General features: G+C 41.5%; 1 protein-coding gene across 1 annotated transcript in view; it reads left to right on the top strand.

Moving 5' to 3' along the window:
• HERC2 (HECT and RLD domain containing E3 ubiquitin protein ligase 2) overlaps nucleotides 1-21,258 on the top strand; it is a 220,953-nt gene that overhangs the window by 27,985 nt on the left and 171,710 nt on the right. The window contains exons 3-4 of the mRNA XM_011942889.1: nucleotides 5,594-5,728; nucleotides 18,629-18,848. Coding sequence (XP_011798279.1) covers nucleotides 5,594-5,728; nucleotides 18,629-18,848 — 355 coding nt within the window. The remainder of the gene's footprint in view (nucleotides 1-5,593; nucleotides 5,729-18,628; nucleotides 18,849-21,258) is intronic.

Below are 21,258 nucleotides of genomic sequence, written 5' to 3'. Positions count from 1 at the left end.
CTGGCCAACATGGTGAAACCCCATCTCTACTAAAAAATACAAAAATTAGCCAGGCATGGTGGCGGGCGCCTGTAATCCTAGCTTCTTGGGAGGCCAAGGCAGGAGAATTGCTTGAACCCAGGAGGTGGAAGTTGCAGTGAGCTGAGATTGTGTTACTGCACTCCAGCCTGGGTGACGGAGTGAGACTACATCTAAAAAAAAACCAAAACAAACCATGGGAAAAAGTATTAGTCTCCCTATTCAGTTTCAGTGTCAAGCAGTTACCCGTGGTTTTTTTTTTTATGTTTGTTTGAAAATATTCACACACACATGCACAATAACTGACAGACGTGTACAGTGAGTGGCTGCAGACTCACCCCTATGTTCTCCACCGTGTTTGGCTCCACATCCTGTGTCTCTCCATCCACTGTTTGTCTCACCTAGCTCCTTAGACACTCATGTATGTAATTGATTCTAGTTCAACTTTATGTTTTTGACTTTCAGGTAGAATTTATATATAATGAAACGCATCTATTTTGAGTTCACCATTTCACAAGTTTTGACAAATGTAACCTGTGTGTAACCCACATCTTTATCATGACTCTTGCTCGGAAAGTTCTCTCGTGTCCTGCCCCTTCTTCCCAGAGTCAATAACTGGTCTGATGTTTCTCTAACATTGACAGATTGTGCCGGTTCTAGAACTCCATAAATTGAATCATGTAGTCAGGTTCTTCTGTGTCTGACTTCTTTCACTCTGCATAGTGCTTTTGATTTTCATCTTTTTTTTTTTAAACAACATAATAGGTTTATATTTAATATAGCACTTCTCATAGGGAGGTATTACTATAAAGTTTTTTATTTTTTAACATTAAATCTCTTTTCCATGTCAGTGTCTATAGAGCTTTTTGTTTTGTTTTGTTTTTTCTTTAACGTTAAGTCTTTTCTCCATTTCAGTATTAGATACACTGAATACATTTTTTGAAATGTTTTTTTTTCAAGAAAAACTAAGTACATGGAAAAATCCAAAGTGTATGTTTTATTCATTACATTTGATGAATTTTTTTCTTTGTGTTTTCCTCTCGCGAGGGAGTCTTGCTCTGTTGCTTAGGCTGGAGGGCAGTGGCATGATCTCGGCTCACTGCAACCACTGCCTGCCGGGTTCAAGCAGTTCTCTGCCTCAGCCTCCTGGGTAGCTGGGATTACAGGTGCCCTCCACCACGCCCAGCTAATTGTTGTATTATCAGTAAAGACGGATTTCACCATCTTGGCCAGGCTGATCTCGAACTTGTGACCTCAAGTGATCCTCTCACCTCAGCCTTCCAAACTGCTAGGATTACAGATGTGAGCTATCGTGCCCAGCCTGATTTTGTATTTTTAATAGAGATGGGGTTTTGCTGTGTTGGCCAGGCTGGTGTCGATCTCCTAGGTTCAAGTGATCCTCCCGCATTGGCCTCTCAAAGTGCTGGGATTACTGGTGTGAGCCACCACACCTGGCCAATGGGAGGTCTCGCTTCCCTTCTCGCCAGCATTCTATAAGCAATGTGTTTGGGCAGTATGTGTTCAATTTTCTCTATGTATACTTTGAACCCTACAGTAGTGAAAGGTAAAGTAGACAAATATTGAAGCTGATGTGGTGTGGTCTTTGAGCTGATGGTGCTAATTATTCTTGGTTGTTTTGATGGCCACCAGTGACTTCATCCTGCTTTTGCTGTTGTAAAGTATTGTAATTTATGCTCCTGAGAATAGCACTCGAGGTGTACTTAGGGTTCTTGTCTGCTTCCTGGTGATTGTCGAAGCTTTTCATCTTGAAGAAGGGAGATGAGCAGTGTTCCAGTGTACTGAGTTTAAAATTATGAATATTGCATTTTTTTATTTGTAAAATTTATAGCCAGATATAGGGTAGGGGTGGCACACTTTCTCTAAAGGGCCAGATAGTCAATACTTTAAGCTCTCAGTGGACCATATGGTCTCTGTCATAGCCAGGGGCCCTTGCAGCTGTAGTGCGAAAGTAGCCACAGACAATACTGTGTCAGTGGGCAGGGGAGGTTCATTCTGTAAACTTTATTTATGGACACTAAAAGATGACGTGAATGTTTGCAAGTCACAAACTACTGTTTTCCTTTTGATTATTTTTCAATCATTAAAAAATATAAAATACGGTGTCGGGGCGTGGTGGCTCACACCGGTAATCCAAGCACTTTGGGAGGCCGAGGTGGGTGGATCATCTGAGGTCAGGAGTTCGAGACCAGCCTGGCCAACATGGTGAAACCCCATCTCTACTAAAAACAAAAAAATTAACTGGGCATGATGGTGCACGCCTGTAATCCCAGCTACTCAGAGTCTGAGGCACGAGAATCACTTTAACCCGGGAGAATTGCCTGAACTTGGGAGGCAGAGGTTGTGGTGAGCCAAGACTCTGTCTCAAAAGAACAACAAAAGTAAAATACTTTCTTTCCTTTCAGGCCATACAGAAAGAGGCTGTGGACTGGGTTTGGCCCCTGGGCTGTGGTTAGTGACCACACACACACACGCACACACACACACGCACACATACTCACATGCACACATACATGTAGTGCAGAGTCTGGCATTTAGTGCCAGCACCTGTGTTCTCACCTGAGCTGTGTTCCTGGCTGGGTTCTACTCTGTGTTCTGTGATCCCAGATGTCTACCTTGGTAAACTGGAGACAGCAAAGCCTGCCTCCTTCAAGGTTGTTTGTAAAGATTTAAAAGGGTAATGTGGTGTTGTTAGGCCAGATGCTTTGTATAGTACATGTTAGGTTATTTTCACTTTTTTTTGTTGTTTGTTTTTGAATGGCGTGAACTGCCTTCCAGGTTCAAGCTATTCTCCTGCCTCAGCCTCCCAAGTAGCTGGGATTACAGGTATGAGCCACCGCACCCAGCCAACATTTTTTTAATTAAAAAACTTATATGAGATTTATTTTATTATGATCCCTAGTTAAGTAAATTACGAGTTCTGTAGATTCATGTAACCCCCGCCATCATCAGGATGGAGAAGTTTCATCACCCCAAAATCTCCCTTGTGCTACTCCTTTTTCTCACATGTTCGCTGGCCTCGTACCCTGGCAACCACTGATCTGTTCTCCATCAGGATAGGGTATTCTTTTTGAGAATGTCGTGTAAGTGGAATCATACCTTAACGTTTTGAAACCATCTTCATTTATTCCCAGTTATATGTTTGAGGTTTATCTGTTCTGTGTATTAATAGTTATTTTTATTGCTGAATAGTATTTCATCATTTGGATGTACCACGCTGTGTTGATCCATTCCGCTGTGGTAGGACCTTGTGGTTGTTTCCATGTTTCTTTTGCAATTGTAATCCTGCTGTGAGCATTTCTGTACAGATTTTGTGTGAATATAGTTTCCATTTCCCTAGGATAAAGACCTAGTAGTGTGAAAGCTGGATCATGTGTGAACTGTTCCAAAGTGGCTGTTTTAGTTTGCATTCCCACTGGCAATCTGTCATGTTTCTGTTGCTTTGTGTCTTTGTTAGCTCTTGGTGTTATCAGTGATTTTTAGTTAAGCCATTCTAACAAGTCTAGTGGGATCTCATTGTGGTTTAAATTTGCATTTCCGTAACGGCTAATGATGCTGAATATCATGTTCTTTGCCACTCTTGTATCCTCTGTGAAGTTTCTGTTCAGATCTTTTGCACAGAAGAAGCTGTATCATGGAACCAGTAAAATAACCAAGGAGAGGTTGATTAAAGTTCTGTTTATAACCCTAGAAGATTCCTGCCCTAGGGATATGGGATGGCTGAACATAGGACACTGACACTGGACAGATGAAATAGCCGTTTATTAGTCACGCATGCTCACAGCCCTGGAGGTGGGGGACACCGCATGCCACATGGGGGCTGCACTTGGGAACAGAGTGAGCCACCAGGGGCTGTGGGAGGCACATTTTGTAGTAAGAAGAGGGTGAGATGACTTTGCTTCCATGGGAAGATGTGATTGGCTTGTTTGAATAACTCTGGGCCGGCGGGGATGAGCAGGCTGGGGTCGGGTCTCCATGATAAGGAGGGTTGTTTGGCTTTGGGACCTTATCCGTGGGAGCAGAGCTCGGGGGAGACCTTGTGGTTAGGCTATTTGAGGCCTTCTTGATTTTACTGACGTCAAGGCAGCACGTAATATTTAGCCTTAATGTCGGGCCCCACAACACACTCTTCTATACCTGCTTTCTGTGGCACTTTTCGGAAACTTTTGTCCTTAGTGTTTAGCAGTTGATTATGATGTGCCTAGTCATGACTTCTTTTGGATTTATCTTGTTTGGGCTTCTTCAGTCTGCCTAGATTCTTCAGTCTGCCTAGGTTTATGTCATTTGCTGAACTTGGGAAGTTTTCAGCCATTAGTTCTTTGGATATTTTTTTCAGCATTGTACCTTTTCTTTCCTGTTATTAACCTGTGGGGTCTGTGCTAATTCTAGGTAGTTAGTTTCAGAATTGAATTGCACTGTGGGACACATAGCTGGGTGTCCCAGAGAACTGGAGAATTGCCAGGTGCAAAAGTCCATCCATTTGGTGTCAGAAGTGTTGTAAACAGAGGATCTGTTTCCTTAGAGATTTTTAGGCACTCATTATTTGTAATTTGGATGGGATATCATGTCTTTCACTGATTTCGATACATTTTTCTAATTATGTTGTTTGGATGTTTAGTAATAGCCTTGTGTGATGGAACGTGTTTACACTTCAAGGTTAAGGTGAGTTCTCTCTTCTCTTCGCTATGTAAGGAGTTTTATGACAGTTGTTTTTGACTGAAACTTCACATTGTCAGTGGCCTAAAGTCTTTGTTCTCAGCTTTTCCTTTGTGTCCCAGTGCTCTTGAATTCTGCTCTCAGTGACAGTGCCCCTGCATAGCAGTGCTTCTCAGCTGGCAGTGGAGTAGGGCCTTGTAAAGAGTTAAAAGATTTTTGAATCATACTCCTGTTCTACACCCTCCCTTTTCCCATGTATACACAAGCATTGGGACTCACTGGAAAAAAGCAATTGGTGTGAAATTGAAGTAGGTAAATATCAAAGACTAAGTTTCTCAGTTGTGAAATGTACTAGGAAGTTGATGGAATATCATTTTAGAAGACATGCTTTGAATAATTTGTTATATTGGTTTCTTTTTCTTTTTTTTTTGATAACGGAGTCTTGCTCTGTTGCCCAGACTGGAGTACAGTGGCGCCATCTCCGGTCACTGCAAGCCCTGCCTCCAGGGTTCACACCATTGTCCTGCCTCAGCCTCCCAGGTAGCTGGGATTACAGGCGCCCGCCATCATGCCTGGCTAATTTTTTGTATTTTTAGTAGAGACAGGGTTTCACCATGTTAGCCAGGATGGTCTTGATCTCCTGACCTTGTGATCTACCCGTCTTGGCTTCCCAAAATGCTGGGATTACAGGCATGAGCCCCCGTGCCTGGGTGATATATTGGTTTCTTTATGAAAATTGTACTGGATCTGTTACAGGTGTGACTGATGTATTTTATTTTTAAGTGGGCAAACATTCAGTTAATGATGTGTGTTGTAACTTTTCGGGGAGGGACATTTGCAGAGACTAATGGTATGGCATTCTGAAAAGCAGTTACAGATTAAAATATTTTTAATTCTGCAGATGATAGTGTCGAACCAAGTGGAACAAAGAAAGAAGATATGAATGACAAAGAGAAAAAAGATGAAGAAGAAACTCCTGCACCTGTATATAGGGCCAAGTCAATTCTGGAAAGCTGGGTATGGGGCAAGCAACCAGGTAATCTTGTGAGTTTTGGCACTTTGGAAAGCTTGATCTGATACTCCTTTTCTATATAACTTGGATGGATTCTTAGTATTTTTTTGGTAACAATTTTTAAAAATGTAATTAAAAAATTTAAATATTGTAAAATATACATACCATAAAGCTTACCGTTTTAACCATTTTTATGTGTACAGTTCATTGGCATTAAGTATATTCACATGATTACCCAGCCATCACAGTTGACTAATTAAAGACAGAATCTCACTGTGTTGTCCATTCTGGTCTTATACTCCTGGCTTCAAGGGATCTTCCTGCCTCAGACTCCTGAGTTGCTGAGATTTCAGGTGTAAGCCATTGTACCTGGCACTACATGTAACTTTTTGAGGAGCCAGTAAACTGTTTTTCCACAGTGGCTACATTGTTTTACATTCTTGCAGCAGTCTACCAAGGTTCCAATTTCTCCACACCCTCACCAACACTTTTTCTTTTCTGATGATAGCCATCCTAATTTTTGTGAGTAGGTACAGCATCTCATTGTTTTGATTTGCATTTCCCATTTCCCTGTTGATTAGTCATTCTGAGCATCTTTTTACATGCTTATTGACCATTAGTATACATTCACTGGAGAAATGTCTACTCAAATCCTTTGCCCATTTTTTTTTCTTTGGAGACAGAGTTTGGCTCTTGTTGCCCAGGCTGGAGTGCAGTGGTGCAATCTCGGCTCATTGCAACCTCTGCCTCCCGGGTTCAAGTGATTCTCCTGCCTCAGCCTCCCGAGTAGCTGGGATTACAGGTGCCTGCCACCGTGCCTGGCTAATTTTTTGTATTTTTAGTAGAGACGAGGTTTCACTGCGCCTGGCCCTTTTTGCCCATTTTTTAATTAAGTTTTTTGTTTTGGGTTATAGGAGTTCTTTATCGTGGATGGACTTTCGTAATCTCTTGCCTTTATCCAAACCAGTAAAACCCATGTATTTATTCTCTGCTTACTTTTGTTTGTGTAATTCAGTTTTTTAAATGTCTGATGCATTTTTGTTCCAATTAAAAATATACATGGAATAAATTTTTTTAATAAAAATATATAGATTATAAAGCAGAAATGTCACCTGACTGCCCACCCAAATTTCAGTTTTCCTCTAAGATTTAGCCACTATTATCCTTTCGGTGTGGATATTCAGACTTTCTTTTCCTTGCATGGACATACATGTGTAAATGTACATATATAAAAATAATTTGTGACGCCAGGCTTGCACCTGTAATCCCAGCACTTTGGGATGCTGAGGTGAGAGAATTACTTGAGGCCAGCAGTTTGAAGCTGCAGTGATCTATGATTGTGCCTCCACCTGGGTGACAGGGTCAGACCCTGTCTCAAGAAAAAAATTCATATCTGCAGTTAATAATAGTACCCACTTTGTAGTTTATTATGGGATCAGTACAGTAGGCCAGGCAAAGTGCGTATGCTGTTATCTTGCATGTAGTAAGTACCAGCACATACTGCCTGTTATCTAGAAATTTGCTGAAATGTGCCTTGTATTTTCTCTCTCTCCATTTTGTTCAGTCTTACTAGAAGTTATCAGTTTGAGTTTTTTCAAAGAGCCAGTTGTTGGTTTTAGTGATTTTGTTTGTTTCCTTTTTCATTGATTTCTGCTTTACTCTTTATTATTTCCTTTTTTCTGCTGGCTTTGGGTTCCATTTGCTCATCTGTCTCTTCTAGTTTCTTAAGGTAAAGGCTTATCTTAGATAATTGACTTTACATTTTCTGTCTTTTCCAACAAGTGTTCAAAACTATAATATAAATTTCCCTCTAAGCATTGTTTAGCCACATTTCACAAATTTGGAAATGTTTATTCATTTTCATCTTCATTCAGTTGAAAATATTTTCTAACTTCCCTTTTAATTTCTTCTTTTACCCACTTACTATTTGGAAATATGTTATTTCATTTCCAAATATTTGGGGATTTTCAAATATCTCCTGTTAACAATTTCTAAATTAGTTGTAGTCAGAGAACATATTCTGTGATTTCAATGTTGAGGCTTGTCTTAAGCCCCAGAATATGGTGTATTCTGTGGAATGTTTCATGCACACGTAATAAGAATGGCTGGGTGCTGTGGCTCATGCCTGTAATCCAGCACTTTGGGAGGCTGAGGTGGGTGGATTACTTGAGGTCAGGAGTTCAAGACCAGCCTGGCCAACATGGTGAAACCGTCTCTACCAAACATAACAACAATTAGCTGGGTGTGGTGGTGGGCGCTTGTAATCTCGATTGCGCCCCTGCACTTTAGTCTGGGTGACAAAGTGAGACTACATCTCAAAAAAAAAAAAAAAGTGTATTTTGCTGCTCTGTAAAGCTTAGTGAGATCAGGTTGTCATTGTTCAGGTATGCTTGACTTGAAATAATTTTCTGCCTACTTGTTCTAGTCACTGTTAGGAGAGGAGTTGAACTAACACACACGGTTGGATTACCACATTAGTTTGACATGAATCTCACAGAGTACCAGATTACTTAGGAACTTTAAAGATACAAGTAATATCCTCACTTGTGTGCTCAGGCAAAGCAGGAAGAGATATGGGACAGTCTGTGCAACTCCCCCAGGTCCGTCCTGTTTGAACTCTGCCTGAGAGATGAGACCTCTCACTGAGGCGCGTCCTCCTCTCACTGAGGTGCGTCGTCCTCAGGCTGAGGTGCTGAGGTGCGTCCTCCTCTAACTGAGGTGCGTCCTCCTCCCACTGAGGTGCGTCCTCTCACTGAGGTGCGTCCTCCTCTCACTGAGGCGCGTCCTCCTCTCACTGAGGTGCTGAGGTGCGTCGTCCTCTCACTGAGGTGCGTCGTCCTCAGGCTGAGGTGCGTCCTCCTCCCACTGAGGTGCGTCCTCCTCCCACTGAGGTGCGTCGTCCTCTCACTGAGGTGCTGAGGTGCGTCGTCCTCTCGCTGAGGTGCTGAGGTGCGTCGTCCTCTCACTGAGGTACTGAGGTGCGTCGTCCTCTTACTGAGGTGCTGAGGTGCGTCCTCCTCTCGCTGAGGTACTGAGGTGCTGAGGTGCGTCCTCCTCTCGCTGAGGTGCGTCCTCCTCTCGCTGAGGTGCGTCGTCCTCTCACTGAGGTGCTGAGGTGCTGAGGTGCTGAGGTGCGTCGTCCTCTCACTGAGGTGCTGAGGTGCTGAGGTGCTGAGGTGCTGAGGTGCGTCGTCCTCTTACTGAGATGCTGAGGTGCGTCGTCCTCTCGCTGAGGTGCATCCTCTTCTCACTGAGTTGTGTCCTCATCTCACTGCACAAGTAGTGTTAAGGATGCGTAGTGTTTCCGTTTTGTAATCAAATAGTTTATACACTTTAGGGAACCTTTTCCAGGGAACCATGTCCCGTAAGTCCATGGATTTTAGGTATGTTTACCAAACACAATCCTAAACTAACCACATCTTGCTAAAAACATTTCATAGATAAGGACTCTTCTCCTAGCAAATACCAGTCATTTATTTACAGAGAAGCCAGTCTCAGCATTCTGGGGAGATCAGCCCCAGCGACTGGCCTTTGTTTCCCTGGAGTATCTCCATTGTGCTGGGGAGGCATGAAAAGCAATTTCACTGCTTAGTTCATCTTTCTTCTGAGGAGAATTGAAATCTCATGCTAATTACAGATTATTTTTTTTCAGCTCTGCAGTTTTTGCTTCATGTATTTGAGAACTGTGTTATACGATGCACACACTTTTAGGATTTTTATGTCATTTTCGTAAATTTGACCCCCTTTATCTCCGGTGACGTTCTTTGTTGTGAAGTCACCTTGGTTTGACTACTATCCTTTCTTCTGATTTGGTGTTTGTGTGATGTGTTTGCCAGGTTTAGCTTTTTTCACTTTCAACCTTTGTGTATGTGTGAAGTGGATTTCTTTCAGGTATCATATGATTAGGTCTTGCTTCTTTATTCAGCCTGACAACCTCTGTTTGTTACTTGGAATCTTTAGACCACTGGGGTTTAAATCTGTCATCTCTGGGGTGTTCAGCTACATCTTTCACTTGTCGCTGTCCACTCTCTAATGGTATTACCCTGCCTGAGCCTCGGGGCAGTTCTCTGACCATGGCTTCCTGCTTCTGACCTGTTCTTGGTTGGTTGTGTTGCTGTGTCATATATCCAAATGAAACATGGTGTAAACCCCACAATATGCTGTTTTTGTTTATGCTTTAAATAGGCAATTACATTTTTTCCCCTCAAAATTGAAAAGAGAAAAAAAAAAGTCTTTTTTTTTTTGAGACAGAGTTTTGCTCTTGTTGCCCAGGCTGGAGTGCAGTGGCATGATCTCAGCTCACTGCAACCTCCTCCTCCTGGGTTCAAGCAATTCTCCTGCCCCAGTCTTCCTAGTAGCTGGGATTACAGGCACACCCCACCATGCCCAACTAATGTTTTTGTATTTTTAGTGGAGACAGGGTTTCACCATGTTGGCCAGGCTGGCCTCTTAACTCCTAACCTTAGGTGATCCACCTGCCTCAGCCTCCCAAAGTGCTGGAATTATAGGCGTGAGCCACCACACCCGGCTTTTTTTTTTTTTGAGATGGAGTTTTGCTTTTGTTGCCCAGGCTGCCAGGCTAGAGTGCAATGGCGCAATCTTGGTTCACTTCAACCTCTGCCTCCTGGGTCCACGCTATTCTCCTGGCTCAGCTTCCCGAGTCGCTGGGGTCACAGGCATGTGCCACCACACATGGTTACTTTTGTATTTTTGAGTAAAGACAGGGTTTCATCATGTTGGTCAGGCTGGTGAACTCCTGACCTCAGATGATCCACCTGCCTGGGCCTCCCAAAGAGCCACCTTGAGTGGCCAAATAAAAATATTGTATGTTAACCTACATGTTTACCATTTTGGGCCCTTAAGGTTTTGTTTATATCCCAGCTGCCTTCTGGTATGATTTTCCTTCAGTTTGAAGATCTCCTTAATTTACCATTTCTAGATCTGCTGGCAGAGAAGTTTTTCAGTCTGTCTGGGTATCAATTTTGGCTTTATCTCTGACTCTACACAAATCACTTTGTCTCACCTTGGGCCTCTCATGTATAAAATCAGAATAAGTGGCTGGGCGCGGTGGCTCACGCCTGTAGTCCCAGCACTTTGGGAGGCTGACGCGGGCGGATTACGAGGCCAGGAGATTGAGACCATCCTGGCTAATATGGTGAAACCCCATCTCTACTAAAGATACAAAAAAATTAGCTGGGGATGGTTGGCAGGCGCCTGTAGTCCCATCTTCTGGGGAGGCTCAGGCAGGAGAATGGCATGAACCTGGGAGGCTCAGGTTGCAGTGAGCTGAGATCGTGCTGCTGCACTCCAGCCTGGGTGACAGAGTGAGACTCTGTCTCAAAAAAAAAAAAAAAAAAGGAATAAGTATAATATAATATGTAAATAATTAAAATTATATGATATATATAAAATAAGTGAAAGTACTCAGAGAGTTGCTGTGCAAATGACATGAAATAATGCGCTTGAAGCTCCTAAATCAGTGCCTGGCACATATTGTTTGATAAACATTTATTGTAATTTTAAAAATCTGTTGTTTTTCCCTTCTCCTTCTTTCCCCTCACCTAGGCATCAGAGTACCTACAGTTATGGGTGTGTAATTAGATCAAAAATAATACCTTTCTTGCTCAGATTAAAGCCCAGCTTATTGATTCAGGGTGGCTTTAATGAAGAGGGTTTTCTTTGGAAGCTCTGCTTGCTCACAGGTACAGAGCTTTCGCAGAGCCAGCTCTCTACCTGGCAGCCTTGAAGGAGCTTGAATCAAAAGCATATTCTTGAGCCATGTCATCTTTAATCAAACTGCAGGTGGAATTTGTAGCTTTTAGAATAGCTCCTGTTCCTTTCATTCCTTTTTTCTTTTTTGCTCTTCCAGCTCAACCTAAAAAGAGAAACACATTAATTTGAGCCATGGGAATTTAGAACTTGTTTTTTCTTTTGCTTAGATGTGTTTGACTAAAGCTTCCTTTTTCACAGATTTATTTTTTCCAACATTTTATTATGAAAAAAATATACAGAAAATTTGAAAGAATTTTACATTGCGCACCCACGTATTGACCACCTAAGACTGTGCCACTGGCATTATCCCACATTCTTTATCACAGCTCTCTCCACTTTTTCGTGCCTCTATTCATCCATCAGTCCCTCACATTTTTTTTCAGTGTTTCCAAGGAGACCTCTGGACACTTGCTTCTCAACATTGCAGCATGTAGGCCCTCAGCAGGAGTTCAGAGGTGCACATTTCACACTGAACCTTCTGGGAGTGTTGACAGATCACAGCTTTTCTTTTTGTCTAACGAAAAGGGCTTGCTGGCCATTGGGTGTTGTAATGTCTTAGGACAGTAAACTCTTAGTGACTATCTAAATCATTCTTAATGATTCATTCTGCAGTGTAAAGTAGGTCTAGGAGGACCCTTTCTGACATTGTTGTTAGCATAAGTTTTAGCTTAAGGTTTTGTAAATGCTGTTTATCAAGATGAAGTTCCCATTTATTGCTATTTTCTGAGAATTTTTATTATGCATGAGTATTGAATTTTGTTATTTGCTTTTTCTAAATCAGGTGATAGGTAATCATGCGATTTTTGTTCTTTAGCCTATTAATAGGGTGGGTTACATTGATTTTTGACTGTTGAACCAGCTTTGCATTCCTGAAATGAAACTACTTGGCAATGATGTGGAATTCTTTTTATATATTGTTTAATTTTACTTGCTTGTAATTCTCTGAATATTTTTGTGTGTCTCTGTATATATAAAGTATATTGTTCTGTAGTTTGTACTGTCTTTAAGTTCGATATCATGCTAATATTAGTTTCTTAAAATGAATTGGGAGGTTTTTCCTCTTCTAGTTTCCGGAAGAGATTGTTTTCAGTCTGTGTTAATTATTTTTTAATGTTTGATGGAATTATCCAGTCAATTCATTTGAGTCTGGTAATTTCTTTTTTTGGGGATTCTTAGAATTACAAATTCAGTTTTCTTGAGAGTGGTAGGGCTATTCAAATAATATATTTTATATTTGGTGAGTTGTGGTAATTTGTATTATTTGAGGAATAAGTCCATTTTGCCCAAGATGTCAAAGTTACGTGTGTAGAGTTGTACCTAGTAATTCTTCATTATCTCTTTTGATATCTTCAGAGCCTGTTTCAACACTAATGTTGGTAATTTATGTCTGTTTTTTTTTTTTTTTTTTTGGTCAGTCTTGCTTAGAGAGATGTGTCAGTGTTATTGATCTTTTCAGAGTTCTGTTTTCACTTTGTTTCTTTTGTTTCTACTCTTACCTTAATTATTTCTTCCTTTCTACTTTTGGGTTTATTTTGCTATTTTTTTTCTTTTAGGTTGTTGAGGGGGCACTTATATTATTGATTTGTTTCCAAGTTTCTAATGTGCCATTTATTTAGTGCTGTAAATTTCTCTCTGTCACCCACTGTAGCTCTTTCCCGTACATTTTGATGTATTGTACTTGCATTTTCTCTCAGTTCAGAATGTATTTTAAAATTTCCCTTGAGACTTCCTCTTTGATGCATGGGTTATTTAGAAGTTTATTGTTTAGTTTCTGAGAGTTGGACAATTTTCCTGTAATTGTTCTCTTGTTGACTTCTAATTTGTTTCCATTGTTTGAGGGAACATATGCTGTGTGACTTTAATTTCAAAAAATTTGTTAGGTTTGTTTTATGCCTCAGAATATGTTCTAACTTAGTATTTGTTTTGTGGATACTTGAAAAGATTATGTATTCTGCTGTTATTGGCTGGAGTGTTCTATAAATTTTGATTGGATCTAGTTGATTGATGGTGATGTTGAGTTCTATATCCTGGCAGTTTTTCTGTCTCCTAATTTTATCAGCTGTGGAGGGAGATTTTGAGGTCTCCAACTATATATCTTTTTCTCCTTTCAGTTCTGTTCATTGTTTTTGTTTGTTTGGTGTATGCATGTTTCGAATTGCTGCATCTTAACGGTGGATTGACCAAGTTCTTATTTTGTAATGTTGCCATCTGTTCCTGGTAATTATCTTTTTTTTTTTTTTTTTGAGACGGAGTTTTGCTGCTTTTGCCCAGGCAGGAGTGAAGTGGCGTGATCTCAGCTCACTGCAACCTCTGACCCCACTGGGTTCAAGTGATTCTCCTGCCTCAGCCTCCTGAGTAGCTGGAATTATAGGCGTCTGCCATCAGGCCCAGCTAATTTTTGTATTTTTAGTAGAGATGGGGTTTTGCCATGTTGGCTAGTCTGTTCTCAAACTCCTGAGCTCGGGTGATCCACCCACCTTGGCCTCCCAAAGTGCTAGGATTACAGGCGTGAGCCACTGTGCCCGGCCCTACTGGTAATTATCTTTGCTCTGAAGTTTACTTTATTTGATATAAATGTAGCCAACTTCTGCTGTCCTTTCAGTTGTTTGCCTGATCTTTCTTTTTCTATACTTCTGTTTTCAGTTTGCCTGTTTGAAGTCACTTTCTTATGGACAACATGTAGCTGCATCATGTTCTCTAGTCTACTCTGCCAGTGTCTGTCTTTTAATTGATGTATTTAGACTGTTTACATTTAATTTAATGTCATTATTGGTAAATTGAGGCTTAACACTGCCATTTTGTTCTGTATTTTCTGTTTCTTCTGTTTTTCATTTTTTCGGTTCGGTTCTTCCTGGCTCTCTGTGATTTACTTGACCATTTTTAGCATTCTATTTTACCTGTAGTGTTTTAGAGTGTATCTTTTTGTATAGCTTTCTTAGTGACTTTTCTAGGTGATATATTACATACAGATTGAGCATCTCTGAACCCTAAATCCAAAATCTGAAATGCCCCAAAATTTGAAACTTTTTGGCACCCCAGCATGATGCCCCCAAGTTGAAAATTCCATTCATAAGTACTTAGCATGAACTTTGTTTCATACAAAAAATTATTAAGCATTCTGTATAAAATTACCTTCAGGCTCTGTGTATACGGTATATATAAAACATAAATGAATGTATTTCGACTTGAGTCCTATCCCCAAAATATCTCATTATTTACATGCAAATATTCCTAAATCTGATAAAAATCTGAAATGTGCAACACTTGTGCTCCTGAGCGTTTTGTAAGGGACACTCAGCCTGTGTGTGTATGAACACTTATCAGATTGTACCTAGTGTTGTCATTTACCAGCTTCTGGGATATAGAAACTACCTTCCTTTATGTTCCTTTATGTTCTCCTTTTCATAATATATTTGCCTTAAATATTTCATTTGCTTACATTGATAACCACATATGACAGTGTTATAATTTTTGGTTGAACCTTCAGACATAGTTTAGCAAAGTCAAGAGGTGAGGAAAAAGTGTATTGTATTTATGCATAGGTATACGTGTCATGCTTTTCTTTTTGGAAGTTCCAGGGTTTTCTTGTTTGATGGTTGCCATTCTGCTTAGAGAACTTCCATTAGCCTTTCTTTTGGTGTGGGTCTTCTGGTGACAAATTCTGTTTTATTTCCTCTGAGAATGTTTTGCTTTCCTTTTCATTCCTGAAGGACATTTTTCCTGGATATAAGAATTCTGTGGTAATGGTTCTTTTCATCATTTGAAAAATATTTCGTACTTTCAGCCGGGCCCCATGGTATCTGATGAGAAATTCGCTGTCATTTGACTTGTTAATCCGCAATAGCTAAGGTACTGTTTTTCTTTAGTGGCTTTTGAAATGTTTTGTCTTTTGTTTTTTGGAGTTTGATTATGATATGTCTTAGATTGGATTTCTTTGGGTTCATCCTGTTTAGGGTTTGCTTACCTTGATCTGTAGATTTATGTCTCTTGCCAAATTTGGGGACTTTTAAGCCATCACTTCTTAGAGTACAGTTTCAACCCCGCCTTCTTTCTCCTGTCACTTCCTGAGTTCAGTGATCAGAGTTGTTGTAGTCCCATAGGTCCCTGAGACTGTTTGTTTTTTTTTTTTTTTGCGGGGACATATCTTTCTTCCTTTCTTTTCCCTCTTTCTTTTTTTTTTGAGACGGAGTCTCTCCCTATTTCCCAGGCTGGAGTGCAATGGCACGATCTCGGCTCACTGCAGCCGCCTCCCCCTGAGTTCAAACGATTCTCCTGTCTCAGCCTCTTGAGTAGCTGGGATTACAGGTGCCCGCCACCATACCCAGCTCATTTTTGTATTTTTAATAGAGATCGGGTTTCACCATGTTGGCCAGGCTAGTTTCAAACTCCTGACCTTGTGATCCGCCTACCTTAGCCTCCCAAAGTGCTGGGATTACAGCTGTGAGCCACCGCGCCCGGCCTTGGGGGTGTGTATTTCTTCTGTGTTATTCACATTGAGTAACTTGTATCTTCTCCATCACTGATTCTTTGACCTTTTTCCTCCATTCTACTGCTATGTCCATTCACTGAGTTTTTATTTTGGTTATTGTATTTTTCAGTTTTAAATTCTATTTGGTTTCTTTTCTCTTCCTTTTCTTGTCTTAGGCTTTCTATTTTTTCATTTATTTCACATGTGTTTGTAATTGCTTGTTGAAGCCTTTTTATCATGGCTGCTTTTAATTATTTGCCACATTATTCCCACATCTTTCATTGTGGTATTTCTATAATTGTTTTTTAAAATTTGGTCTTAGATCTTCCTGGTTGTTGGTATCATGAGTGACTTTCTCAATGGAACATGTTAGGCGACTCTAGGTCTTACTTAAGTATTCTGTGTAAGTGGTTAAATCTTTCTGTGACCCTGCTTTGGCCGGGATAGGGCGTGCTTTACCTCATCACTAGCAGCTTGAGACGAAGTCCACATTTCCCACTTTGCCCCACTGGTTACTGTGAGGCAGGGGTGGGAGTTCTGACTCCCCAGTAGTGTCCATGGTTTGTGCATGATCTCACCCACTGTTTCAGAGCATGCATGACTGATGGACTGGGCAGTCAGGATTGCGACGGAATAAGCAGGAAGGTGTCAGGGAGAAGGGCACGGGGGTGCTCAAGGGCAGAGCTGTGCTCTTAGAGCTTTGGGGTTGTTTCTGAGCTCCGCAGCCAAGCAGAAGGGAGATGTATTATTTAAAAGTGGAAATACAGTGAGTCTTCAGGAAGGGCTTGGCCCTTGAAGTGCTGGGCCAGCCTCCTTGCCTGAAGGGTGGCTTGGTGGGGATGCCCAGAGAAGGGCAGGGGCACTGCTTTACCTGTCTTTCGCTTCTCCATCTTGAGCCCAGTGTGCAATTCAGTATTCTTCATGTTATTTTTTTTTTTTTTGTGCATTTTTTATCAAGAGGTTTATATACTATTAAATCATGTAAAAGCAGTATGCAGTTTTTGATAAAGCAACTGAATAACTCTTAAATGTGCTTAAAAATAAGATTGTGATATATATATATATATACAGATTAAATCAAGTCTGCTGAGTGATGCTGTGCTTTAACAAATGGCTATGTGAAATAATTTTAACATTTTTTCTGTAAAAATTAAATAAGCATATCCAAATGTGGAATATCACATGATTTAATTATAAGCCAACAGTAGAATTTAGTAAATTCAAGCAGAACACGTGTACTGTTATCATAATCATGTAGTTTTAAATAACTATTAGCTCATTTTTGTATTTTTAAAATTCTATTTTAAAATTCTAACTATTTTAAATAACTATTAGCTCTTAGCTGCAAAGGTCGAGGTCTCACATCCTACTGCTGGTGCTGGGCACAGTATGCGCCACCCTGTGCCTTTCTAGGGAGTGGTGAAATGTGTCCCTTTAATGCCTTCTGAGGTCCCTCCCATCCCGTGGAGAGCATATCCAGGTAACGGGTTGCCGGAAAGGGGAGGCAGCCAGTAGGGGTGTTGCTATTACCTGTGAGGATCCAGGGCTGCGAAGCTGGTGGCTGCTGGTCTCCAGGCTAATAAGCAGCAGAGAGGCAAGCACAGAAGAGCCCAGCTCTCACCCCGCCACTGGGAGCTGTGCTGTTACAGGGGATTGGTGGGAGGTAGCTTACAATTCCCCTATAATGATCTGTATTCTGAGGTAGATGTATGCTTAGTTGAAAGTCCACAATCCTTTGAATTATTTTCACTCACGTGATTGCCTTCTAGCTACTTACAAAACACTTCTTAGTGTGGAAGTTTTCAAAGATACATAGAAGTAGAGAGAATAATGTAATGAAATATCACTAGTCAGAATGTGTATTCTAACTGGTTACTTTGTCTTCTTCTAAAACATGTCCATAAATGTGTTTCATGAGTCATGCATGTTGGATAATTTTATCAAGACATCACTTTTATTTTGAATTTGGTTTTGCAACATGAATATAATGGCTGTTTTTCTCTGTTTATGAGATGTGCTGCTGAGAAATATTGACTAATAGTGACTTCAGAGTTCTATGTTAGTAACTTTTTTTTTTTTTGGGAGACAGAGTCTCACTCTGTCACCTATGCTGGAGTGCGGCGACACAGTCTCAGCTCGCTGCAACCTCTGCCTCCTGAGTTCAGGCAATTCTCATGCCTCAGCCTCCTGAGTAGCTGGAATTCCCAGGCACGCACCACCACACCTGGCTAATTTTTGTATGTTTTTTTGGTAGAGAAGGGGTTTCATGGTACATTGGCCAGGATGGTCTCGAACTCCTGACCTCAAGTGATCCACCTGCCTTGCCCTCCCAAAGTGCTGGGATTCCAGGCGTGAGCCACGGCGCCCGGCCAGTGTCTTTTGTGTGATGTTGCCATGGTGGCTCAGAGTGGTCTCTGTCATATGCTGCACTCCTCTCTGTGGCCTCGGACAAGTTGCTTAACCACTTAGTGCCTCAGTTTCCTCATCCATAAAATGGATGGACAGCACTGCTTGACCGTGTTGGGTGTGAGGGTTGCCTGAGCTCGTATGTGTAAACTGGTTAAAACCATTGTTGCCACATATCATGCCTTCCAGTACCACCTGTCGTCATCATCCATTTTCTCAACATTACAACAAATGGTGGCCACATTGTCACCACCATTTTTTCTAATCTTGTTTTCTAGATGTAAATGAACTGAAGGAATGTCTTTCTGTGCTGGTTAAAGAGCAACAGGCCCTGGCCGTCCAGTCAGCCACCACCACCCTCTCAGCCCTGAGACTCAAGCAGAGGCTAGTGATCTTGGAGCGCTATTTCATTGCCTTGAATAGAACCGTTTTTCAGGAGAATGTCAAAGTTAAGTGGAAAAGCAGCAGCATTTCTCTGCCTCCTGTGGACAAGAAAAGGTAACAATAAAGCAAAGAAAGAATCTTGGTGCCAGTGAAATATAAAATTCAGACTGTTTTGTTCCAGAAAGTTTAAGATTTTCAATATAGTGTCTGTCTTCAGCTTCTGAAATTTATTCTTTCCCTTTTCATATGTTTTGTATAATCTGGAGAATGGATTTGCCAATTTGCTCATGTAGTAACAGACCATACTATGTAATCTGTGTCATTATTTTATTTTATTCAATTACATTTTTGGTTTTGGAGAGACAACGTCTTGCTCTGTCACCCAGGCTGGGGTGCAGTGGTGTAATCACAGCTCATTGTAACCTTGAACTTTAGGAATCTAGTGATCCTCCTGCCTCAGCCACCTGAGTAGCTGGGACTACAGGCACATGCCACCATGCCTGGCTAAGTGAAAACAATTTGTGTGTGTGTGTGTGTGTGTTTGTTTGTGTGTGTGTGTGGAGATGGGGTCTTGCTCCTGGCCTCAGTCTTCCTGCTTCAGCCTCTCAGAGTACTGGGATTACAGGCATGAGACACTGCGCCTGGCTCTGTGTCATTATTTTAAAGACGTTTTTCCGTCTGTAACTGTGGAAGCTAGCCAAAGCTTTAGATCAGCTCAAGTATAAATTTGAGAATGAGTTCTGAACGTTGTATACTTTTTATTTTGTTTTGCTGCTGGGTAGGAGATAGTCAGATTGTAATGTTTAGTGCCCAGCTACTTTAGATGCTTCATGTTTTTCCTTCCTAATGTGATTTTCTTTTTTTTTTTTTCTTTTTGAGACGGAGTCTCGCTCTGTCGCCCGGGCTGGAGTGCAGTGGCCGGATCTCAGCTCACTGCAAGCTCCGCCTCCCGGGTTCACGCCATTCTCCTGCCTCAGCCTCCCAAGTGGCTGGGATTACAGGCGCCCGCCACCTCGCCCGGCTAGTTTTTTTTTTTTTTTTTTTATTTTTTAGTAGAGACGGGGTTTCACCGTGTTCGCCAGGATGGTCTCGATCTCCTGACCTCGTGATCCGCCCGTCTCGGCCTCCCAAAGTGCTGGAATTACAGGCTTGAGCCACCGTGCCCGGCCTATTTTCTTACTCTTTTATTACAAGAGTTGCTTTTGGGCCGGGCACAGTGGCTCACAGCTGTAATCCCAGCACTTTGGGAGGCCGAGGCGGGCGGATCACCTGAGGTTGGGAGTTCCAGATCTGACCAACGTGGAGAAACCCTGTGTCTACTAAAAATAAAAAAATTAGCCGTGTTGTGGTGGCGGCGCCTGTAGTCCCAGCTACTCGGGAGGCTGAGGCAGGAGAAGCGCTTGGTCCCGGGAGGTGGAGGTTGCAGTGAGCGGAGATCAGGCCATTGGACTCCAGCCTGGGCAACAAGAATGAAACCCTGTCTCAGAAAGAAAGAAAAAAAAGGTGCTTTTGGGCGTATGAGTTTTAATTTGTTGATGCCTGTTAATATATCACGGATTTTCCCTATTTACTAACAGCCACTAGAAAGTTTAAGCTTATGTAAAATTGTACTTTTCCAAAATTAAGCTGTCTATTAGACCTTTGCCCTCAGAAGGTTAAACTACAGGATTGTCAGATGGAATTTTTATTTTGTGTAGTTGGGAGTGTTGGCTTTATTTGACTGTGATATGTGACTCCCTGGAGAGCACATAGAAGATACAGGAGGCAGAAAGAAACAAGAGCAAAACCCCGGTCGTCTTGTTCCCTAGAGACAGGAGTGATACTTGTAGCCTGTTTCCTTGTTTTCTTATGTTTTAATTTTTGTGTTTGTTTTCCTTTTTTGTTTCCTTATGTTTAAATATAGTTGAAATCACATTACAGTTGGCTCTCTGTATCTGTGGGTTTCACAAACACACATTCAACCAACTGTGGATTGAAAATATTGGAAGAAAAGCAATAAAAACCAACACAACAAGGAAAAAATAAAAATAAAAAACAATAGAATATAACAACGAATTACGGAGCATTTACCTTGTGTTAGGTGTTATAGTAATCTAGAGATGGTTTTTCTTGTTTGTTTGTTGTGACATGGAGACCAGGGCAGTGGGGCTCTCATGGCTCCCTGCAGCCTTGATCTCCTGGGCTCAAGTGATTCTCACACCTCAGCCTCCCAAGTAGCTGGGACTACAGGCGTGTGTCACAATGCGTAACTAATTTGTATTTTTTGTAGAGCCAGGGACTCACTGTGTACCTCGAGGGATCTGCCTGCCTTGGCCTCCCAAAGTGCTGAGATTACAAGCCTGAGCCACCACGCCTGGCCAATTTTTTTTTTTGTTTAATTTGTATAGATGGGGTTTTGCCATGTTGCCCGGGCTGGTCTTGAACTCCTGGGCTCAGGCGACCCTCCCGCCTCGACCTCCCAAAGTGTTGGGAGTATAGGTGTGAGCCACTGTGCCTGGCTGAGATGATTTAAATTATACGGGAG

The sequence above is a fragment of the Colobus angolensis genome, unplaced genomic scaffold (genome assembly GCF_000951035.1).
Source record: "Colobus angolensis palliatus isolate OR3802 unplaced genomic scaffold, Cang.pa_1.0 Scaffold211, whole genome shotgun sequence".
Classification (NCBI taxonomy): Eukaryota; Metazoa; Chordata; class Mammalia; order Primates; family Cercopithecidae; genus Colobus; species Colobus angolensis.
This window is presented reverse-complemented; position numbering and strand designations above follow the sequence as displayed.